General features: G+C 46.5%; 1 protein-coding gene across 1 annotated transcript; it reads left to right on the top strand.

Annotated features, from left to right (window-relative positions):
• Positions 1-1,092: 1,092 nt before the first annotated feature.
• LOC120838556 lies at positions 1,093-15,626 on the top strand. The gene is made up of 3 exons (XM_040208536.2): positions 1,093-1,282; positions 11,863-12,081; positions 13,759-15,626. Exons 2-3 carry the CDS (start codon positions 11,867-11,869, stop codon positions 14,441-14,443), a joined length of 900 nt encoding a protein of 299 aa, XP_040064470.1. The 5' UTR covers positions 1,093-1,282; positions 11,863-11,866; the 3' UTR covers positions 14,444-15,626.
• Positions 15,627-22,587: the final 6,961 nt, after the last annotated feature.

Below are 22,587 nucleotides of genomic sequence, written 5' to 3'. Positions count from 1 at the left end.
AAACCGAATTTTCCGGTCGATTTAAAGAGCCTACCGTCTCCTTGTTTCACCCGGTATATATATACCTTGCCTTTTGGATTGTGCAGCCAAGTTTCCGTAAGTATTGAAAACAAAACAAAGCGCATTGAATAAAAGTGATTATAAAACATGCTGTGAATGTGCGCGTTTCTTTTTTTTTTTTTTTTTTTTTTTTCTTCCTTTTTGGTGTGCGTGTGTGGATTGGTACGTGACATCAAGCTAGAAAAAACAAACCACGGAGTCGGCGATTTTCACTAGGGGTGTCGCGAACCGGCCGCGGTTCGAGTTCGACCAGGTTCGATTTTTTCGCAATTTTAGTGAAAAGTTTGGCGAACCATGTATTGAGGTTCGACTCGTGTGCGCCTGCGCGACAGGCTGGCCACTTGGCTTCAGATTGGATGGCGATGGCTAAGGGGTAGATTAAGGGCAGCGCTGATTGGTTCTTTCAGTTAATTCAGTGCAAAAAAATTAAGTTATTAACTTTTTCAGTGATAAGAATTGATTTCTTTTATTTGCAACTGTTCATAAAATAAAATAACCCATTGCATATAAAAAACAATTCTCCAAACCTAGACATGCTTGTATCAAGGTCAGGCCACAGTGTCCACAAAGTCGAACCCTCGCACTCACCCGGACTTCACTCGCTTGGGATACGATTTGCCGTTTTTGCTAGCCTTCGCTGCGGTTTTCCAGCGTGCTGTAGACACGTTTTCTACTCGTTCGTCGTCATTCGCCGAAGACGTTTTTTGAAGACTCTGTGTATTGTTGAGACTTGCCGTTGTAAACACGTGGAAAATTTTACGAAAATGCAGTGTCGCAGGAAAAAGGCACAACGCGTCGAAAGGAAGGGCTGGCGGCGTGTTCAAAGCTTCCTTGGCACGCCGAAGTGCCGTGTCTCTGTGCCTTCGCACGCTTGGATACCGACCAAGAACCCTTCTATTCTCCATGGGTGAAAAGGTCGAAGGTTCGTCGAACCGGTTCGACCCAGTAGAACCCCAAAAGTTCGACCTAAAAATCCCGTTCGACAAAGTTCGCGACACCCCTAATATTCACCTTCAACTTCAAGCTTAAAACGAGTATCATCATCATCAAGCGCGCTATCATCATCACCACTTAAGATGTCCGTTGTATCACGTGTCAGTTTGACTGGGAAGCGCGGGATGTGTGTCTGGTCACTTTGGTGAACTTTTCAGTCGCTTCTTCATTTCCGTTCACCTTGTCCATCTCTCATCGTCGTTTCACCCCAAGGCATCTCTTCCGCGCGGTAAGTGCCCTACAAACCAAGGTGTTAAAAAAAAAAAAAAAGAACCGGGTTTTTTTGTTTTAGGTTAAAAAGCGCGAACAAATCGAACACAACGACAGGAGTGGCGCCTGCCCTGTCGTCTTTGGGTGTTCGTTGTCCTCGTTTTATTTGCACTTTTTAAGCTTGCAAGTGTCGCCATTGCTGGGTACTGACGGTTATCTCTACTTACTGGTCTCTTCGAACAACATCTGCGGTGTGAAACTATTAAGCAGGGAACACATGAGCGGCGAAAACGGGCGCCGCGCTGATTCCCATAGCAACAATCCAGAACACTGACGTGGACCTATACCTGTTTAACCAACATGCCTAAAGGGATACTGAACCAAACAATTTAGTGTCCATAATAAGTGGCGCACGTTTTTTCCACGAGCCAGCAGCGCGAGCACACGCAACGAAATTGATGTCAGTCCCCCATTCGCGATTACGATGACAGTTAAATGTATTATTGTCTTTGGGCCAAAGGAGAATAAAGACAGGCTTTTCATCTCCACAAGTGAAAGCCACTTGCTTGTTCCCACGTAGCACGGGAACGTTCTGAGAACATTCTGGGAATGTTCAAAAGAACTTTGGCAACATTCTTGGAATGTTGCAAATTTACATAAGAACATTCTATCAACGTCAGAATGTGGCGCTGGCACTTATCGCTATTACATTCGGGGAATGTTTTCTAAGGGACATTCTTAGAACGTTTTGAGAACGACATAGAACATTACCACGGCATTCAATCAACATTCAAATATCCTAACAAAGGTCTGAGAATGTTCTCGGAGCATCCAAAGAACTTCTGCAACTTTCTTGAAATGTGGTAAATTTATGCAGGGACATCCTTTCAATCTCCTCGGAACGTGGCGTGGGTACATCGCTATATTCAGGGAACATTCTCTGAGGGCTGTTTACAAAGATTCTTCAATTACGGCCTGCATAGGCTACAGCCCCAATGAGCCGCACTACATACGGTATATGGATGTCATAAAGCTCCTCACATGGCAATATTTTTTAATCGAAACATATTTTTATAAGGTGCAAGCACAAGTTAGCCGCTTTCCCAGCGCATCAGCCTGAGCCCGTCACTTGTCAACTCTCATTCAAAATGTGCTGTATACATAACCGATTACTCGCTCCGAGCTTAAGAACAAATACATATGGCATCCCTCATTCAACAGGGAAATACTCTTTTCAAAGTTTCAAAACCCCAGATACTAAATATCTGGTCCATCCAAAACTGCCCCTCTACATACGCGGTAAGTGCCAAGCTCATTATCATGTTTTGAAAACCATTGCTTTTTTCCTACACCTTATATAACATTCCTCGGTATACTCATATAAGATAAAACTGATCCCTTATGCTAAATTTCCAGAAACTCCGCTTAATTTACATATTTTTGGCAGAAAGTGGCATATAGTGTATAGTGTTTCGAACCACAGGTTGCATGAGAGCTCCGTAAAGTTGGCATCGCCTGCAAACATTCTAGGAATGTTCGCAAGTGAACGTTGCAAGAATGTTGCGCATACGAATGTTCGAAAGGGAATGTTCCGAGAACATTGTGCATACGAACGTTCCTAGAATGTTGAGCGGCTTACCTTGTAGAAAATGTTCGCATACAAACGTTCCGAATGGTGTTTTGATGTTCCTTCAACATTCAGAACATCCAGGGAATGTTCGCATAACATTGGGTGCTACTTGGGTTAGGCCAATTAATCGCTTACCTTTTACACCAGACCCCGCTGTGGAGATTAAAAGCTCGTCTTTATACTCTTTTTCCCTGGAGCCCACACATTTCACTGTCATCCCAAGCGTGAATGCGGAACTATGGCGTCAATTTCGTTGTGTGTGCTCGCGCGCACCGGCGGCTGCTGGCTCGTGGAAAGAATGTGTGCCACTTATTATGGACTCTGAAATTTTTGCGTCCGCATCCCTTTAACACGGCAAACCAAATGCTCGCGGCGCATAAATTACTGGCATGGCCAGCCAAATCTACTAGCGCGAGCTGGCTCGTGTTCCTGGCTTTGAGACGTGCATTTCTTGCGCGAGTGCTCGTTCTGCAGAAGAACGCTTCTAAGTAGTGACCTCGAGCTCTCAGCTTTAAGGGTCCATGAAACAATTTTTCAACTCTCCCTCCTTAGCTTTAATTTTTAACTCAAAAGCGAGTTGAGAAATAGCGTCTTCGGGACATGCTTGGGCACCGGTGCAATGACTCCAAGCTACCAATTTCCTTTTTTAAGCGTGCAATAGAGCTTGTCATTCGCAAGTGATAAGTTCCGCCAGGGCACTCATTGGCCACAAATGCAAATCCAAATATTTGTCGGCGGATTGATTGTTGACGAGTGCATACGTTCGAGGGACGTAGTGCTCGTGCCCAATGCGTGAGCTGGGGTCGGCTGACGTTTGGGGTACTGCGGATGTATCGTAGTGAAAAGGCTGAGAGCTTTTGAAAGTAAGGAGGTACTAAATAGTCCTCTATATCTTGAAATGTTCATACTGAAATGCTGGCTTTTTACTTTCTACCCTCTTTTTTTTTTGCCCTTTAAACGATATGTGATTCGTAAAGTCCCAACCTTAAATCATTTTTCCCCGCCCAAAGTTCATTTTGTGGCCCTTTTAAAGGTGAACGGAGTATAGTCAAAGTTTTGATACATGTTTATCGACTCGCACAAATAAACTACTCATTGCCCAGGAAGGTAAATACTCGACAAGGTTTATTTTCTTGTAATGCGGTGACCGCTCTCCCTTTTTTTTTTTTGTGATTGATACTTTGCAGCAGATTAGAATTTCACAAATCTAGGTAGCTTCATGATCGGACAGGCCTGTATTCTCATGCTTCATTCAAAAACACAAGATGTAAATAAAAAAAAAAAGAGAAAAGAAAAAAACCCCGCAGATGCGAATTTCATTTTTGTAAAACTTATTGAAACTGTTTCGATTTTCAAGATCATTTTACAAATCATAGATTATTCAGAGACCAGAGACTGCTTTTAGCCTTTCAAAGCTATTAAAAGGTGTAAAAAGACCAACAAACAACACGTTCGAGCACTTGTCTTCATCCCTGCCTTTTCTTTTGCACTTTTCATTGCCTTTCAAGTAAGTAATGAACTAACTAGCTCAATCGAAAAATTTAATTCAGCCTTAGCCTCGTTCAGAAGATCACACAGAGAAATAGTCCCAGTGGCACGCAGGCACTCTAGCCAAGAAAGCTTGCCCTTGTTTGCCTGCGTCGGCCATGAATCCTTTTTGATGATATCTGTGGAGGCCATGCCGGGCCAGAAGAAGGTTCGTGCGAACTCTCTCGTGCCAGAACAACAAGTGACTTTTATCCCGTTGAAAATAACACACGAAGCCGCCCTCGCGGTGGCACAGGGTTGCCTGCGGCAATCAAGTACGCGAGGGTTGCGCCCTCTACATCTCCCCCCTCAGAATCATACTAAAGGTCCAACTTCCTGGGACGCACCACCCGTCGGCCACACCTGGTTCTTTGTACAGGCGAGGTATCCAAGTCAGGTTCGTTGCGCCGGAGGTTGTGGCTCGTAGGCGAAGGTGGCTGCTGAGGTTGAGCCGATCCTTGAGCTGCAGGTGCCACCAACTCTTGAGGAGGAACCGGTCCTTGAGATGCAGGTGCAGGTGGTTGCCGAGGGGAAGCCCGTGCCTGCGCTGCAGGTGCCGCCGGTTCTTGAGAAGGAGCCAGACCTTGAGCCTCTTCTCTCGCAGTTGGGTCTTCACTGCCTGTCCTGAAAGGCACCAAGTTTCTCCGGTTGCGCTGCCAGATTGCTCCCTCATCTGTTTCCACCACGTACGACCTGGGACGTTGCGCTGGACTGAGGACAGTAGCCTTTACCCGTTCCGGACGAACCCAGACGCGGGTACCGTCTTCCAGCAGCGAGAGGCTTCTAGCCCGATGGCGGCGATCAAAGTCGGTGACTTGCCGACGTTTGAGCTTCGCGGCCTTGGTGGCCACCTCCTCCTGTGGCTTGCTACTTGGTAACAACAGTCTCCCCTCCTTGGGAAGTCTGGTGCGGAGTCGGCGCCCCATCAACAATTGTGCCGGACTGAAACCTGAGGGTCCGGGGGTATCTTTGTAGTTGAGCAAAGCCAGGCACGGATCGTGCGCCTTGCGTAGCAGGTTCTTCACCGTGCGCACCATGCGCTCTGCCTCCCCATTGGACTGTGGGAAGTTGGGGCTGCTTGTCTGGTGTACGATTCCGTACGATGCCATGAACCGAGCGAACTCGTGGGACTGGAAGGGTGGTCCGTTGTCTGAACGCAGAGTGGAGGGGATGCCGTGACGAGCAAAAATGCTCTTGAGCACTTGGATGACATGCCCAGCTGTTGCAGAGTTGAGCGAGACCACTTCCGGATAACTGGAATAGTAGTCGACCACGAGGAGGTAAGTCTGTCGGTTCAGGTGAAACAAGTCAGCGCCCAGAAAGTCCCACGGTAGACTTGGAAGCTGCGTGCTCCGAAGTGGCTCTGCTGGATTGTCTCGGTACGACGTGCACTGTTCACATTGTGCCACGAGTGCTGCTACATCAGCGTTGATACTTGGCCACCATACTGATTCCCGGGCCCGAGCCTTGCATCTGTTAATGCCTTGGTGACCTTCGTGAATCAAAGTCAGCGCTGTCGCACGTTGCACTGCTGGTACCACAATGCGAGTGCCTTTCAGGAGTAAACCATCACAAACCGAAAGTTGGTCCAACACGCTTGCATACTTCGTCAGGTGAAGCGGTAACTTTGACTTCGGAGGGAACCCGTTATGGCACATCGACGCGAGTGCGCGACACTCCCCGTCGCTTGCTTGAGCAGTTCGAAGGTCCTCCAGCTGTAGAGATGCTGCTTCTGATGAGGTCTGAAGGACTTCCGCAGCAAACACTTCGATTGTGTCTACAGAACGAGACGAATCGGCAGGTTCCGTTGGCATACGAGACAGGGTGTCCGCTGTTGCGAGAAGCTTCCCAGGGACATATGACATTGTGAACTGGTACCGCATCACCTTCAGTCGAAGGCGCTGGATACGTGGAGGTACCACGTCCAGGTCCATCTTGCCAAACAGTGAGACCGGAGGCAGGTGATCTGTCTCTTCGTCGAAGACCAACCCACGGAGGAACTCGTCGAACCGTTGAATAGCCCATACAGCTGCCAGGGCTTCCTTCTCCGTTTGGCTATAACGTAATTCAGTCGCTGTAAGGGACCTCGACGCAAAAGCAACCGGTCTTCTTTCGCCGGAAGGCTGAGTTTGTAGAAGGACTGCCCCCAAGCCAAATGAACTGGCATCCGCTGAGACGACTGTTGGGTACGCCGGATAATACTTCGCCATACAGCGGTCCGAGAAGAGCATCAGCTTGAGCTTGGTGAATGCTGTTTCTTGTTCGTGGGACCAGTTCCACGCAGCATTCTTGCTGAGGAGCGCTCGGATAGGAGCTGCAACGTCCGAAACGTGCGGAAGGAAACGCCCGAGGTGGTTCACCATGCCAAGGAGGCGTCTTGCACCTGCAATGTCAGTTGGCGCACTCATCTCCTTGATCCAGGACGGATGCCCCTTGCAGATACCATCACCCCCAGGAAGGAAACCTCGCTCTGGCGGAAGCAGCACTTCTTCTCGTTCAAAGTGATGCCTGCGCGGGATAGTCGCATCAGGACTTGCTGCAGGCGGGAGTCGTGTTCTTCGAGAGTGCGTCCGAAGATGAGTATGTCGTCTATCATGCACACAGTGCCTTCCAGGCCTTCCAAAATCCTGGACATCTGCTTCTGGAAAAATTCGGGCGCAGAAATGATGCCGAAGGGCATCCGACGGAAGCAGTAGCGTCCGAAAGGTGTGATAAATGTGGTGAGTTCTTGAGATTCTTCCGCCAACTTCACCTGGTAGAAGCCTGATTTAGCGTCCAACTTTGAGAACACCGTTGCGTCTCCCAGCAGGCCCAGGACCTGGTCGACCGTGGGAAGGATGTGGCGTTCTCGCAGGACCACCCGGTTTAACTTCGTAAGGTCCACGCACAGCCTGTGGCCCCCGGTGGCTTTGGGGACGACCACCAGTCCGGCGCACCATGGTGTTGGCGTGTCAACTCGGCGAATGACGCCTTCTTGTTCCATCTTCTGCAGTTCCTTGCGAACGACTTCCCGCAACGGAATGGGGATGCGCCTTGCCACGCTAAGAGAAAATGGAACAGCGTCTGGCTGGAGGCGGATCTTGTATTCTTCAGAGAGAGATCCGAGGCCATTAAACAGCTTGTCACAAGTCTGAGAAGAGACTTTGACGGTAGGAGGGTTCTTTTCTTTCGATGAGACGCCGTCGACGAATTTGACGACTTGAAGTGCCTGAATGGCTGGAAAGCCCAAAAGAGGCACGGAGAGGGATTTCACCACATATAGCCTTTGCTGGGTTGACTTGCCTCTCCACAGCAAAGTGGCCATGAAGGACCCAAGAACGTTGAGTGGCTGCTGCCCTGGCCCGAAGAGAGTGTCGTCCACCTTGTCGAGGGACGGCGGCAGGTTGGGGAAGGTGTTCGAGACGGCAGAAACTTCGGCTCCCGAGTCAACCTTGAACACTTCCGTGTAGTCGTTGACAGTTTCTTCCACGAACTTGCCTTGGTCGGAGTTGCGAACGGCGTACAAACCCAGCTCTGCCACCTGGGTCGACCGTTTCTTCCGGGAACGGCAGACGTCCGCGAAATGGCCTTTTTTCTTGCAGTGGTTGCACAACGAGTTGCGGGCGGGGCATTCCGAGCGAGCGTGTGAAGCACGGCCGCAGTAGCCGCACGAGCTAGAGCTTGAGGTGCGCTTGTCGCGTGCTGAGCTGTACTTGACGCGTCCCGCTTGTGGCTGCCGAGACTTGGCAGCGTCGAGGCTCACCGGTCGAGACTGCGTGTCGTGGCCTGCGAGCTGGTCCCTCTGCTTTTGGGCGTCTTCTGCTTGTCTCGCCTGCACCCATGCTTCTTTGAGGGTTAACTTGGGGTTGCGGCAGAGCTGGTCGGCGAGGCGAGCGTCGCGTAAGCCTACGATGAACCGGTCGCGGACAAGGCGTTCTACGACCTCGGGTGACGGGTAGTTGCATCTCTTGCAGAGTTCCGCATAGTAGCTGTCCACCGTTTCCCCCGGCTGCTGGACTCGCCGGTGAAACTGCGCCGACTCGTACACCTCGTTGAGGGGGTGAACGAAATGGGCCGTAAACTTCTCTACGACCACGTTGTAGTCCGTAGGAGCGTCGCCGAGGCCGAACGTCGCAAGAAGAGGACGAGCTTCCGGCCCCATGCAATAAAGAAGTGTGCGGACCTGAACTTCTCCCGACGCCTGTCGAAGACCGGAAGCGAAGGCGTAGTCCTCGAAAAGGCTTAGCCACGTCGGCCAGGAACCGGCGTTCTCGAAGTCGAAGCGGTCGGGCTGATGCAGTGAAAGACCTTGCCATGAAGGCTTGGCGCGTTTCCTTCGTCGTCAGGCATGGCAGCGAGCAGGACGGCAGCGAGCAGGAACACGGCGGTCGAAAGCCGGGCGACGGGTGAGCGAACTACGCAGTTACGGCGAAGACGATTCATGCGGAGGCGAGGCCTACGTCGTTAGGCATAACGTTTGGCACTTCTGACACCATGTGGAGGCCATGCCGGGCCAGAAGAAGGTTCGTGCGAACTCTCTCGTGCCAGAACAACAAGTGACTTTTATTCCGTTGAAAATTAGAGTAACTGTATAGGCTCTGCTTGCAGAGCCAGAGTATCGCGTTCCTTTTCCTTTCGCCGCCATCTCCGTATTGGCGGAGGAGTGGTCACGTGGGCAGAACTGGATCCGACCTTCTTGAGGGAAAGCGGCCTTCCAGAGCGCCGAGTTTCGGGGGGAACATATATTCCGCTTTGCGTTCGCAAAATATAGATCCTAGACCGAAATCGAACGAACCGAGAGCTTCCCAAGTCATTGAACATTATGTGTATCAACTGGGTACAGTGCAATCCCGTTTTTTATGACGCGAGCGATGTTTTGGGACATTTGTTTTCAGGGCATGTGAAGCAGACGACACGGAGGACGATCGCGTTCCCCGCGTCTGCGTCTCTCGCGGAGTGATACGCGATACCGATAAGCGACCGGCACATCCGGCCGTCTTGGCGAGTCGACGAGCTCTCGTTTGAAAGCGGGGGGGACGGCGTTTCCGTCAGCCGCCACGTCGTTTACCGCATTAAATTTTGCATGCGCGTAGAAGGAGCCCCCTGAAAATGACAGGCTGTAGTGTTACGAAGTGCACAAATCGCGCAGACAGCGGCAAGAGCTTCTACCGGATTCCGGCGGTGAGACACGATGTGAGACGTCGCCTCGCCTGACTTTTTCGTATGGGAAGGAGGTCATTTTTAATCATTGTCTGCCCTTTTACAATACCCCAAACGATTTCTGCAAGCAGTTGTGTGGATAAGCATGTTTTAGAGACTGTTAGTGCTGTGCCTCTTCGCTATTTCTTCAAGGGACCATGTCGGTGGTAGTAAAACAGTTTAATAGGTTAATAGAAGAGAAAGCGAGATCTAGGTTGGTGCCACACACTGAAAGTAGACAGAGCTCTATCGCCCTATTCTCGGGGCGGAATATACTGGTCAATAGGAAAACAGCCAATCTCGGCATCATTCTGGTCCCTGCAACGAATTGGACTGCGTTTTCAAAGACTTGTCCGCAATGAAGGTGGAACGCGTCGGTGGACTTTTTTATATTAAGCAGTTTGCACCTTGCGGCATCTCCCAAAGTTTGGAGCACCATCTAACATTTATTATTCGCGAGCCCCTAATGTTTGCGATTCAAGCGATTTCAAAATTTAGCCCAACTTGAAAGCATGCGAAAATTCCGGTCTCAATTCCAAAAGCTTTCGATTCCGGCGTCTCGAATTCGTGAAACGGCAAAAACTTAGGATAAAAAAAAAAAAGTTGTACACTATTTTAGCATGAAAGTGGGGGTGCTCGACATTCCTCAGATTCGCATATAATTGGAACGCACGAAGGTAACGCACTGTTCCGTCTACATAATATCAAATAAACTGTCTGCTGAAAAAAAAAATCACAGGCTGAGCAGCGGCACTTGCTCTTCGATTGAACACAAGAGAAAAATAAGCAGGCCTGCGTTCTTTTGCTTCTTGCGATCGCTCGAGGGGAAAGGTCCTCCAAAAGTTGGCCAGACAGCGGGATCACGACGCGATCTGCGTCCCAGCAACGGCACGCGACCCGCGGGACCCGCGGGTGCGTACTCGGATGCGCTTTTTGCGAGAGGGAGACAGGAAACGACGGGACAACGATCACGGCGCATGCGCGGTTCGTCGCCGCACGTCGCACTATTTTCCTTCCGCAACGTGCCACAGCACGCCGCAGCGCGCCGCCTCGCGTCTGCGCCTTTGTGCCCCTGCAAAAACCGACCTTGGCTTCCCGCAGTGCTTGGCTCCAGAATGGCACCATTGCGGTACTCTGCTCCGCAAGCGGAGCATATACAGTTACTCTATTGAAAATAACACACGAAGCCGCCCTCGCGGTGGCACAGGGTTGCCTGCGGCAATCATGGATGGATGGATGGATGAATACGGCTGAGCCCTTTGGATCGGGCGGTAGCTTACGCCACCTAGCCATTTTGTTTTACCATTTAAGCTTAGAATATTTAAATGTGAAATCTATATTCACTCCGCAGTGCAAAGAAAGTGAGTGAGGATCAAGTACGCGAGGGTTGCGCCCTCTACAATATCCATGAATGAGAAATTGTTACGATGTGTCCTCCAGAACATGGCATAAATTTTTTTTTGTGCCAAGGTTTTATGTTATGTGTTCTTTACTCTCTATTTCCATTCTGGTCTCATTGTTGAAGGGCTACCAGTCATCCATGTTCCATCAAAGAGGCACCTGCCACATCCACCCTGCTTTTGTGTCGGTGCCAGGATAGCGACGGGCACCATCAGACTTTTATGGCGTCATCGGGAGGAAATCGGGGGACCATTTCTGAGGACGCGCTAAACATGCCAGTTGGAGACGCGCTACAGGCACCACTGGCGGCGCCGTTTGTGCAAAGGAGACATGGGCAGAGTCACATAAGCGTGTGCACTGCGGCTTTTAAAGAGTTGTAGTCGGGGCATTGAAGGGTCAATCTGCAGGGGGTCAAATGCTACGGGTACACGCTTTTTACTCCCCCACTTCGACGGCTACACCTTTATAAGGGGACACTGGCAGTCGACACTAGCATCACTTCTTTGCATTTCTGTCGGAAACGGCAGAACTAACTCGCAACTCTCGCTAGTTCTTCGATTTAGTGTGTCAAAGCACAGGCTTTGTTTCCACCACTGTGGTCTCTACTGTTTGGACGCCAGCATTTGCGTTCGGCGTTCTACGTTTGAAAAACAAGAAATCTAAGATGTGGCCACCATCGCATAAAAGAGGACATAGTTTGGAATAAAATAACATGCGCTATGACCAGAGAAAAAAATAACTGCAATATCCACCACAAATCCCAAAAGAATGCAGCGGAAACACATTTTGTGTATACCGACTTATCTGCAAGTCTAAGGCAAACTGAGTATTTTTTATTCAATCTGCTTTCCCTCCTTTGTTAGGACCATGCCGGAGGTCGCTTTAAGACACAGCGGGATGTCCCCGCTACCAAGCAGTCGCTGGGCAGGCACTGTCCTGCGGCAGTTTGACGACGACACTGCAATGCTTCTCGCCAAAGACTGCCACACTTGGTCTTGCTTCACCATGACTACGCCGTCGGAACTGACAAGGGAGCACTTTGAAGTAAAGTCGCGTGACCTGGCATCGGAACTGCAACGCAGGTGACTTCCTGTTTGAGTAACATGAATTCTAAATGAATGCTAGCATGAACTGCCGAAAAGTATTATACTTTTGGCCATCGTGAAAGCTGCTTTCTTTTTTCTTACTATAAATGAGCATGCATCCTTCCTGTTAATATATTTTTGTTGTGTTACACAGTGTAGTGAGACTGCGGCACATCTGAGACTCATTTTGCGCACTTAAACTACCCGTATTAGTGCGTGTCAGTTACAGAGGTTTCTGACTTGAACGGTGTAAAGATTTTCATTCACCCGTCGCTATAGCAGACATCGATTGATCATTTTTAGACTTGCTTCGCCGGCTTCTCTTTTTATTAGTGCATAGACTAAAGCTCAACAATTTCTTGGGCCATTTTTTGGTTGGTATTCTAAAGGTCTGTTCGCACATACACCACGGCGCTATTACTCAAAGCTGCGAAAGCGCTGCCCTTGCTGATGCAGTGCCGACTTCGTGCTATGTTAGTGATACAGAACTGCATCGGTGTCAAGTTAAGTTGAAGTCACTGCTATATCATTTCATTTATTGTACCCTTATATCGCCCTCAGGGGGCTTTACATAAGGGTAGAAAAATATCAATATATATCAAACCTTGCAAAGGAAACAGTTGAAAAAAACGTTTAGGTTAGACTTCATGTTGTGAAGAGCGACAAGTGCAGCTTGGAGCGTGTTGGGCTCCTCTATTGTTACAGTGTTATCGGTGAAGGAATTCCAGTCGGTAATAGACGGCTGTAAAGGGGAAAATTTGTGGATGTTAGTCTTAGGAGTGGCGACGTGAAGTTTCTGTGTTGTCTGTGCGTGCCGAGATGTGACTGGCGGTTCTGCAACACCTATCTTTTTCGGATGGCGAGGGATAGTACAACTGACCCAGGGCAATCAACCGTGACATCTTCCGATGATCTGCGATTAGCTCTGTTCCTGGTGTTGGTTTAGCGCTGTGACGTACATGTGAACTAGCCTTAAAGGGACACTGACCAGGTATTTATGCTCGCCAAGGTTTTTATTTGAACATAACATATGAGAGCCCAACTACCCAGAACACAATTTGCGACCTGAAATTCGTTTTTTTTCTGCCCGAACACCGCCAATGAAGAGCGGGCCGCTTTGAGTTGCGCTCAATTTCTTCTCTGTGGTCATGTGCAGTGTGCTGCAGTTTAGACACAACCACCAAAGATAATCAAATTTGTGGGTCATCGAAGGCACACACTCTACATTAGAAATAGGAAAAAAACAATGTTTACCATTTTTTGTGCCTTCTAAAAAACTTCAAATATACGTTGATTCAAAAAAAAAAAAAAAAATTGCACTACCACGTGATTTTTGGCGAAACTCTCCTCTATGTTTCTTCTTACTCCCCAGTTCAGTTTCGGGTTTGAGTAGTTGCATTTTTTTAGTTTATTAAAAGTATACGTTGCAGTGCAGCCAAATATTTATCTTCTGACACCATAATAAATCACCTAACAAAAAATAAAGAAAATTTGGGGAGTGTCAGCGTCCCTTTAACCGCCAACGTACACTGGAGTTGGGAAGTGAATAAATTGCACAAGATGGTTTCGAGTCGCCTGTCGTGTTTGCTCGACTCCAAACCAGTCGCCTTCTAGCCACTGTTTCAAGCTCGCAGATTGATTCAATACTTTCGGCTCGTTCTTCATTTCTTGCAGACTGAACCTGTCACAGCCTCCCGTGATCAGGGTGCACCACGGCGCCACCATAGGCTCGACACATCGCCCTTCCCTCTTCTTTTCTGTCTCGTATGTGGTTGTCGTGCAGGAAACCAAGTTGCACGGCATCTTGTCCTGCTTCGGCAGCGAGGAGCACAACCTCCTCCTCTGCCGTGGGAGCAGGCTCGTCATGAGCCTGGTCACCGTGTTTCTAGCAGATGCGTTCCGCTGCTACGTCAACCCGCTTCTCTTCGGACCAAACGACCTGGCGTTCGGACTTGCCTTCTGGTCCGCGCTCGCATTCCGCGTCTCCGGTTTCGACGGGGACTACATCACGATTCAGCTCAAGCATCCGGAGGTGCCGGACTTTGCGGTCGATGTCGACCTCCCGGTGGCTCTCGTTGGGCAGGAGTTGGACGACACCAAAGAAATCGTCGTCGACGACGACGGACCCAGGGTGTTGGCACTCTTTTACAAAACGAAGCTCGTGCAGTGTTCGGGCCTGATCCTCGAGTCTTTCGGCCTGCAGGGCGTGACCACTCCTGGCCTGGCCTTCAACGCGGAAGGCAGCGTGCGTTTCTTGAAATCGGAGTTTGCGTGCGAAGCATTGGCGTTCCTCACAAATATTGCGGCCTGGAAGGGGCAGCCCGAGATCGAGGAGCGGTCCGTCGAAGGCGGCGATTGATTGATCGCTGCGTTGTGGCACCAGGATGCTTATTCAGGATGCTTAGAATTATGGGCATATACATGTGTACTTATTTTAGTTTCCTTTTGAGCTATACTTTGTGCTTTTGAACTGATGCTGTGTTCCATGTGACACATTATAGCCCGAGTATCTACGGCAGAGCTGTGTAGCGTGAACTTGGCAAAGGGACGAACATACAAGAAAAAAAAAAAGAATGTGAAAATTTCCGTGTCACAAGAGCCTAGTATTGGCTTAGCTACTTAGGAGTGTAGGTACATCCACTCAATGCCCGAACAAATTCCTGACAATCGGTTGGTGCGAACCGTGCGAATTTTAACATTCACACTGATAGTCATTGATGTGCACTTTATCTTTTTTCATACATTCACAAACAGGCAAGTTTGTTGCGACTTTTTATAATAATAATAATAGTCTTTTATTTTCCTTTTTTTCGCTACAAAACGAAAAAAAGGCGGAAAAGAGGGCAAAAAGCTGCTACAGCAGCTTGACGAGACATAGTTCCCATGCACACCTTGGCGGATAAACAGCGTAAAATAAAAATACAGTAAGCCTCAAGTCAAATATACACAAGCACACCACTCCAATCGTTATACTTGTTTGTGTAGAAAGTTGACTAAAAGACATATGGGCACTCAGATAGAAACAATTTTACAGCAATGTGTGACACTACACGGTATCATAGAAAATGAGATTGTAGTAGCACGTTTGCTGACGTTCGATTTGACTTTCCAAATATACACGTGTAGTATGCTACGATACCTTTTGAAGGCTCTTAGGTCTTCGGAGGCTCTTGTTTTTAAAAAGCTATGGTCATGCTGGTTTTCTAATGCACTTTCTGCAATACCTCTTTCGTCATCCATGGCTTGTGCAATTTCTTACACAGTTTTACATTTCTATAAGGAAAACTCTCTTTGTACAACTCTTTGAATGTTCGTAAAAAGGATACATTGAGTAAAGCATCTCTAAAAACCCCCATTGCAACGTCAGTAACGTTACGCACTTCGAAAGTTTTTTTGTGACTGTTCTTTACTACTGCACGAGGTTTATTAATCAACAGAAATATTGGTAGATGGTCGGTGATATGAATTCTAATAAGATTGGCTATTGTAGAGGATACATCACAGTTAGTAACGAAGAAATCTATTAAAGTTGATGTGCAGTCTGTGACGCTCATTGCTTTCGTTTCAATATAGTAAAAACCACTTATTTCAGTTGCCGGCATGAAGGCCTGTCGAGCTTACAAACAAGTGTTTGTAAGCATGTTAATATGGTAATCACCACCGAGAAAAGGGACATAGCGGTTCGCTGTTACAAAGTTGCAAAACATGTAAAAGGAATCAATAAGCTTGGATACATTCCCGGATGGTGGGCGGTATACAACGGCGAAAAGATATTCCCTGTAGCGTACACACAATAGCTCATAATCTTCAGTAACTTGGGTGAATTCAGAAATCAGTTCACACTCTAAAGCATTTTGTATAAGCTAAGATACCCCACCCCTCTCTCTACTTCACTGCAAAGTGAGTAATGGCTGTACCAGGATTTTATTTTTTTGGGGGGGGGACGTCACGTCACGTGACGTCCAACAGCAACAGCACTAAGTGTAAACTTCGTTTAGCACAAAAGTAGCGAAACTACTGATAATGGATACAGGATATAATGGGTACATACATGCATAAAAGGTAATGGACACACACATTCTAACATTGTAAAGAAGGAATTCTAGCACACATTGATGTTTATGTAAACAGCGTCGTGAAAACAAAAATTAGTAAAAAAGAATATAAGTCATTCAGCAGTAAAAGAAAACACCCGGTAAAAAAAAAGTGAAAAAGCTAGTTTACACATTTACAAATTCCAGGCACATATAAAAATAGCGATTTGGCATGGTCCACACAATAAAATCTAAAAATAAACGTGATCACAAGGTGTGTAAGATTTGTAATAAAAACAGCTGCACAAACAACACTGGTTTAAATAAATAAAATGTATTGGTACATATCTACAGATATTAACCCATTGGCAATTAAAAAGGAGCGTAGATCTTTTTAAAATTAGTTTGGTTTCCAGTAATTTTGAAGTATGGCCGACTGCATTTAGGAGCTGGGGAACCTAAAAATTGACCATTTGTTTGCCGTAGTTAGCCCAAATTGATGGTAGTCTATATGTCCTCATTGCCCTTAATTTATATTCGGGCAGATTTGCAGAAAAATGAGGTCACAGCCGCTTATTTCGTTTCTATGAATAAGCTACCAAGCTTATAATGGTAAAGCTTAGAAAGTGGAAGGGTATTTAAGGTTTCAAATAGGCTTTCGAGTTGGCCATTATGCTTAACATACATTTTTGTAAACTTGTAAGTCCATTATAGTTGGTTTTAACCGTGGTGCCCCAAACAAGTAAACAGTAGTGAAGTTTTTGATAAGAGGGTGTGTATATTTGTACTTTCAACCATGTCGGTAAGAGGTCTTTTGTCGTATAAATTATTCCTGGTCTAGAGAGGTCACTTTTTATATGCTCAGTTTGTGTTGTCCAGGATAGTTTGTCACTAAACCATACCCCTAGCAATTTGCAAACAGTTATACGTTCTATATATAACGCAGTTGTTTATTGCCAAACATAGCAGTTTATTGATTTTTTTTTAAATTTTTTTTTGGCATGAATAACATATACTTTGTTTTTGCAGCATTTAACCGCATTTTATTTATGTTGAGCCACCTGTTTGAATCTCGTAGGTAGTTCTTAGCTTCTTGTTCTATTTCACCTACGGATGTACAAAAAAAAAAAAAAATGTAGTATCAGCATACATGACTAGGTTTGGAGAAACTGCGATGTTTATAATGTCGTCTAAATAGATTATAAAAAAACAATTGTCCTAATACTGATCCCCGAGGGATCCCATATTTAATGCTCTTACGATCAGAATCAATGTGATTGATTTGTCCGAAGGGCTCGCGATTTTGAAGGAAACTCTTTATTAAATCCAAGGCTACGTCCCTAATGCCATAGTGGGGAAGTTTTTGTAGTAGGATGTCATGACTGATACTGGTCAAAGGCTGTTCGAAAATCTAGGTATATGCCAAGAGTAAGAAGTTTATTTTCAATGTTATTTAAAAGTGTATCTTTTATATGTAACAAAGCATCTTCTGTTGATTTGCCTTTTTAAAATCCGTACTGAGCTGTAGGTAAAACGGAAAATTTTATAGGGAAAGCTTGAATTCGACTGTTTATTATTTTTCAAAAACCTTTGATATTACGGGGAGCACGGATATCGGACGGTAGTTGCTAATGTCCTTTTTATCTCCACTTTTATGAATGCAGTTACTCTCGCAGTTTTTAAGGCATATGGATATTACCAGTTTCAAATATAAGATTAATTATATGTTGCAAGGGCCCACTTATAATGGTAGATACGTATTTGATCGGTTCGGCTTTTAGGTTATCATCCCCGCAAGCGCTTTTATTTTTTTAGTTATTTTATGGCTGCCTCAACCTCAAAAGAAGTGACCGGATTCAGCATAATAGTTTGTTCAGGTGGGCACGTGTAAAAATGTTCGATGACGTATTCGGGCGATTGTAGGCACCAACGTTTATAAGATAATCATTGATCGCATCTGCCATGTCACGTCCACTGAAAACGCTTGACCCAATTTGCAGTTCATTAAGTGGCGCATGGACCTGTTGCTCTCGTCCAGGGGGCGCGAGTGCGCCCTTAAAACGCGACCATGTAACGCTTGCATTGAGCATAAAGTGGCGCTGCAGTGTTTTATTATGCGTAAGTCAAGGTCGTGTACAAGCGCGTGTCATCACCTGTCTAGGCGCGGAAACGGAGCGTATACGAAAAAATAAACACATGTTTCATATTAACAACAAAATATTGCACCTCGTGTTTTCAGTATCTTGCAAAAACGATAAGAACCCTTTTTTTTCTCTTGTTTTGTTCTTGTTATTGGCACTGAATTTCTAAACGTGTTTATTGCGGCCAGCCAGAAAGTGCGCGCGCGTGCCCCCATAACACACAATATAATACAATTTCGTATATTTACATCGAGATGAAGACAATAAATTTGAATTCTATAAATATTTTTAGGAAACAACCAAGCGTGAGAATAGCGACTCAAATACCCGCCTATATTTTAATTTTTTCGTGGCCGCCGACATTTCGAGCTACCTAATCCAAAGGCATAATCTGAATGCGGATGGCTTCCTGATTCCGAAATGCTATGTCGTTCTCCGAGATTCACTCTAGTTAATTAAAAAAGTGATATTTTGTTTGCTGCCGAAACCGAAACATCGTTCTCCCTAGTTTTTCCCCAGTTTTCCCCGCCGCCCAAGCGTGACGTCACTTGTGTGCAGCGAGGCGCGCGGCCGGCAATCGGGTACGCTCGCGACGCCTTTCTCGCGTCTAACAGCAAAATGACCTGGCCGTTCGTGCTGTTCGAAGCTGATAATTATCTATATTTGCACAAAGTATGGCGTTGGCCTACGTGCCAAACTATAAGAAAGTAAAAAAAAAAAAAAAAAAGGAAAAACGGAAGCAATTGGAATTTTCACAAAACCGTTTTTGCAACTCGCTACGCTCAAGCCGCGGCTCACTAGTTTCGTAAAATCGCCTGGAAACCCGTTCTCCTTTTATTAGAGGATGGCTAGTGAAGAAAGGTCGAAGAGTCACGCAATACATTTTTTGACGAATTGCCAAAGCACCGCGGAAAATGCTCGGAATGTGGGCACAGATGTCCGGGCCCACACGCTCGTATGACCTGAAGGAACCTGCCATTTGTTTTAGATCTTCTTTTGAAAAGTTGCTGTTGCAGGCGTCAGCACGTGTAACTACTCATGTGGCATGAATATGCTCCTGGGTTGCTTAAGTAATTTAGCAAAAGATCTGTAGACCATTTCTGAAAAGCGCTTCTGGTCGATGCCATTTTCAGCGTTCGTGCGTGTGCACGTACATTGCTCGCCTCCCAAAGCGATGAACATGTGCGTGCTGGGCTGGGACCTAAGACATGTAGACTGTGATTCTCGTAAACAATGAAATGTATAGAATAGAATGAACTGCATTCGTGTAGATCAGATGGCAGGTTACTGGTCATGAAGATCGTGTTAAAATGACGATTAAAAGAACTTCGCAACCACCAAGCCAGACATCAAGGTGCAATGGAATTCATTCGTTCATTCGTTTGTTTATTTTCTGTGCTCATGAACAGCTTGACGCCTTGGTAATGATGCACAACAAAATGGTCACAGGTTAGTTACAACAGTCTTGAAAGCAACGAAATGTGGGTTAGAAACATCAATATCTGCTCCCCTGAGGGTATTGTAGAAGTGTTGAATACGGGTCATGGGACTGGTTTGGAATGCGTATAAAATACACAAACACACTGTTCATCTCAAAATAAAGAATATTTGCTTGAAGATACAGTAGTGCGTGAGGTACAGAAAGACATCATAAATTTTTTAATTAAAAATAAGTTAACAAAAGTTGCTAAAAAATATGTACCCGTATTTTTTCTCTTTACTTTTTGAGTAGAATGCAACGCGTTCATACACCCATCCACGAGAGCACTTGGGAAAAGGGTAATCCTATATAATACTTTTTTTTCTAATTCAGTTGGTTTAGCGCAGTTTTCATCAGCTCTAAATATGAATGCCTCCCCTCAACAACATTAATGTTTTCATGGTTTAAAAAAAACTTTTCAGCCCTATATAACATTTCTCCGCAATAGAATAAATTAAAGACGTTTTCACCACTTTTTCTGCAAAGAATATTGCACGCCAACCATTTGACAAACCAGGCAAGGCTCTATCGTATTTTAATGGAGCTCAACACCTGCTCCATAAACCTCTGTAATAGCAGACAGGAATAGCAATATGTCGAAAGTCATGTCTAAATTCAGACTTGAACTTTCTTTAGACGTTTCACTTCTCGTCTTCAACATATCGGCCGCGTGAGTGGAACTCCGAGAGTTGCCCGAGCTAGATTCGACGTCCGAAACAAACATAGTGTTTATAAAAAAACAAATAAAAAAAAATAAAAAAATCACTGATCCAATTGTGAATAACAAATTTGACTGTGCAAAATGTCGACTATAGTGCTAGATCGTGTACTATATTTCTCGATATTATTAGCGCTCTTCTTTGGACGGATGTCGTAATGGTCACAGCCGGCTTGAGTTTGCGCTTGCCGCTCTTGAAGCTGTTCCAGCTGCTGAAGGATACTCAACTCGCAGCTCGCGGCTATAAAGTATTCCGAGCGATAGTGAAAATGTTTCACGTGACACTAGTTTTCTCGGCACACAGCTCGCGCAAAAGCACCTTGACGTGGCTGGCCTCCATTGCTGCCGGGGAACGCTTTTTTTTTTTTCTCCCACGAAAACAAGGGTAAAAAAGAAGCTCTTTCCCGGCACTGTTTCTACAATCTATCGCGGAGCACATATTGCTACCCATTGCAAAGGAACTTTCAACCTTGACGCTGCGGAAAAATGATATCGATCGCTGGCGTCCGGAAAGCCATGCACTTCGCGGGCCGCGGCTGCCCGAGTCGCCTGTCCGCCTGCACATTCGTGACGTACGCGGGTAGGGAAAAGTAGGGATTTTTTATTGTTGCCAGTAGAGAGTTGCCTCCTGGAACCCTCGCGGCCGGCGTAACTTGAAAATTCAATAACTTCACGGAAAATGTTTCTTTTCTTAAAATATTTTGGTTATCATTTGAGAAAGGGTTATTGACGCGGTCTGCAAATTTCCAACCAAATCGAAGTCTACCAAAAAATCGGCGGAGTTCCCCTTTAAATGGAAACTTTAAGCCGAATTTGGGTTTCGGCCGAATGGGCACTTTAGCCGAATCGAGATGTCACCGAACAGAGTATACAAAACAAACAGGCAAATTAGTCGTTAGTTATTTATACAGCAGGAGTTTAGTCTGCCAAAACATGGCGACATTGTTACCCACTGTAGATGAGCAATTTAGCAGCGCAGTACGATTGCTAGCCTGGAGTCTTCAACGTGCATCACGCAGTAGTGATACACGACCGCACGCCGGCTTACGATGCTCATCCAGAGCGAAACGGGCAGGGGTGGGGATTGAGACCAGGATTTTGGGGGTTCTGCAGCGCGAGCTTTCGCTCCACGTGCTTCGAGCTGGTGTGCGCTAATGTGCGCTAGCCCACTCGGCCCCCGATCCCCCCGAACGAGGTATAATAAGCTCCTTTTAACCAAAATATGGTGAAAACCGTGAAGGTGAAAGAGGACGACCGAGGATGGCATTCGTGAAGATGTTCCGCACGCTTGTCCTGGCTCCTCCTAAGCCGACCGGGAAACAAGCTCCCAACTCACCGCTGGCATTCAGGTGGCTCTCAAAAGAAGACGTGGAAGCCGCAGCTCGCCTGCCGGCATGCCCGATCGAAGAGCCCACCACGCCGGAACCCAGCGAGGAGGACCAGTTCTCCGAGCCCGAACCCAGTCGGTGGCCCTGCATCGGCGGCATCGTAGCCTCCATCTTCCTCCTCTGGGCAATCGTAATGGTTCTGTTTCAGCCACGGACCGACCTCGAGGTAGTCCTCCCGCCGCAGAGGAAGACTACGTTCGTTCCCGTTCCGACCACGGCCCCGTTCTTGTTGGGGACAGACCTCACGGAGGAAGACGTGCTGACTTCGAGGACCACGCTCGTAAATGACCTGTTTTTTTCGGAGAAGCTTTTGCCGGTCAATGGTTCCGATGACCCCTTGGCGACTTGGCTTATATCTGAGGTTTAAGGTTGGGTGAATCTGGTGGAGCTAGATGAACGACATGCCGTGCAGTACGCTGCAGCTTTAAAGGGAAGCCCCGGCGAATTTTGATAGTCGCTGATTGGCCTCAAAATAACATACACATCTGAACTTGTAACCCAAATTACAATTTACAAAGCCAATGAATAAATAAAGAAGGAAATAAATGAAGGACCAAATTGAAAACGCAATCACCTTTTTTTTAGTAAAAAAAAAAGAAAGAAAACCATTAAAAAGAGGTTGATTAAGCTTTTTTTTTTTTTAAATTCTAAGCGGCGGGCTAATTTGAAGATAAAATGCCTTATAATTTAAGACGCATTTAATTCTTTTTTATACCGAAGCACAAGATATGTCTGGATATGT

This window comes from Ixodes scapularis, unplaced genomic scaffold (assembly GCF_016920785.2).
Source record: "Ixodes scapularis isolate PalLabHiFi unplaced genomic scaffold, ASM1692078v2 PGA_scaffold7__128_contigs__length_106722199, whole genome shotgun sequence".
Taxonomy (NCBI): domain Eukaryota; kingdom Metazoa; phylum Arthropoda; class Arachnida; order Ixodida; family Ixodidae; genus Ixodes; species Ixodes scapularis.
Note: the sequence above shows the minus strand (reverse complement) of the source record. Positions and strands in the feature narration are given on the sequence as shown.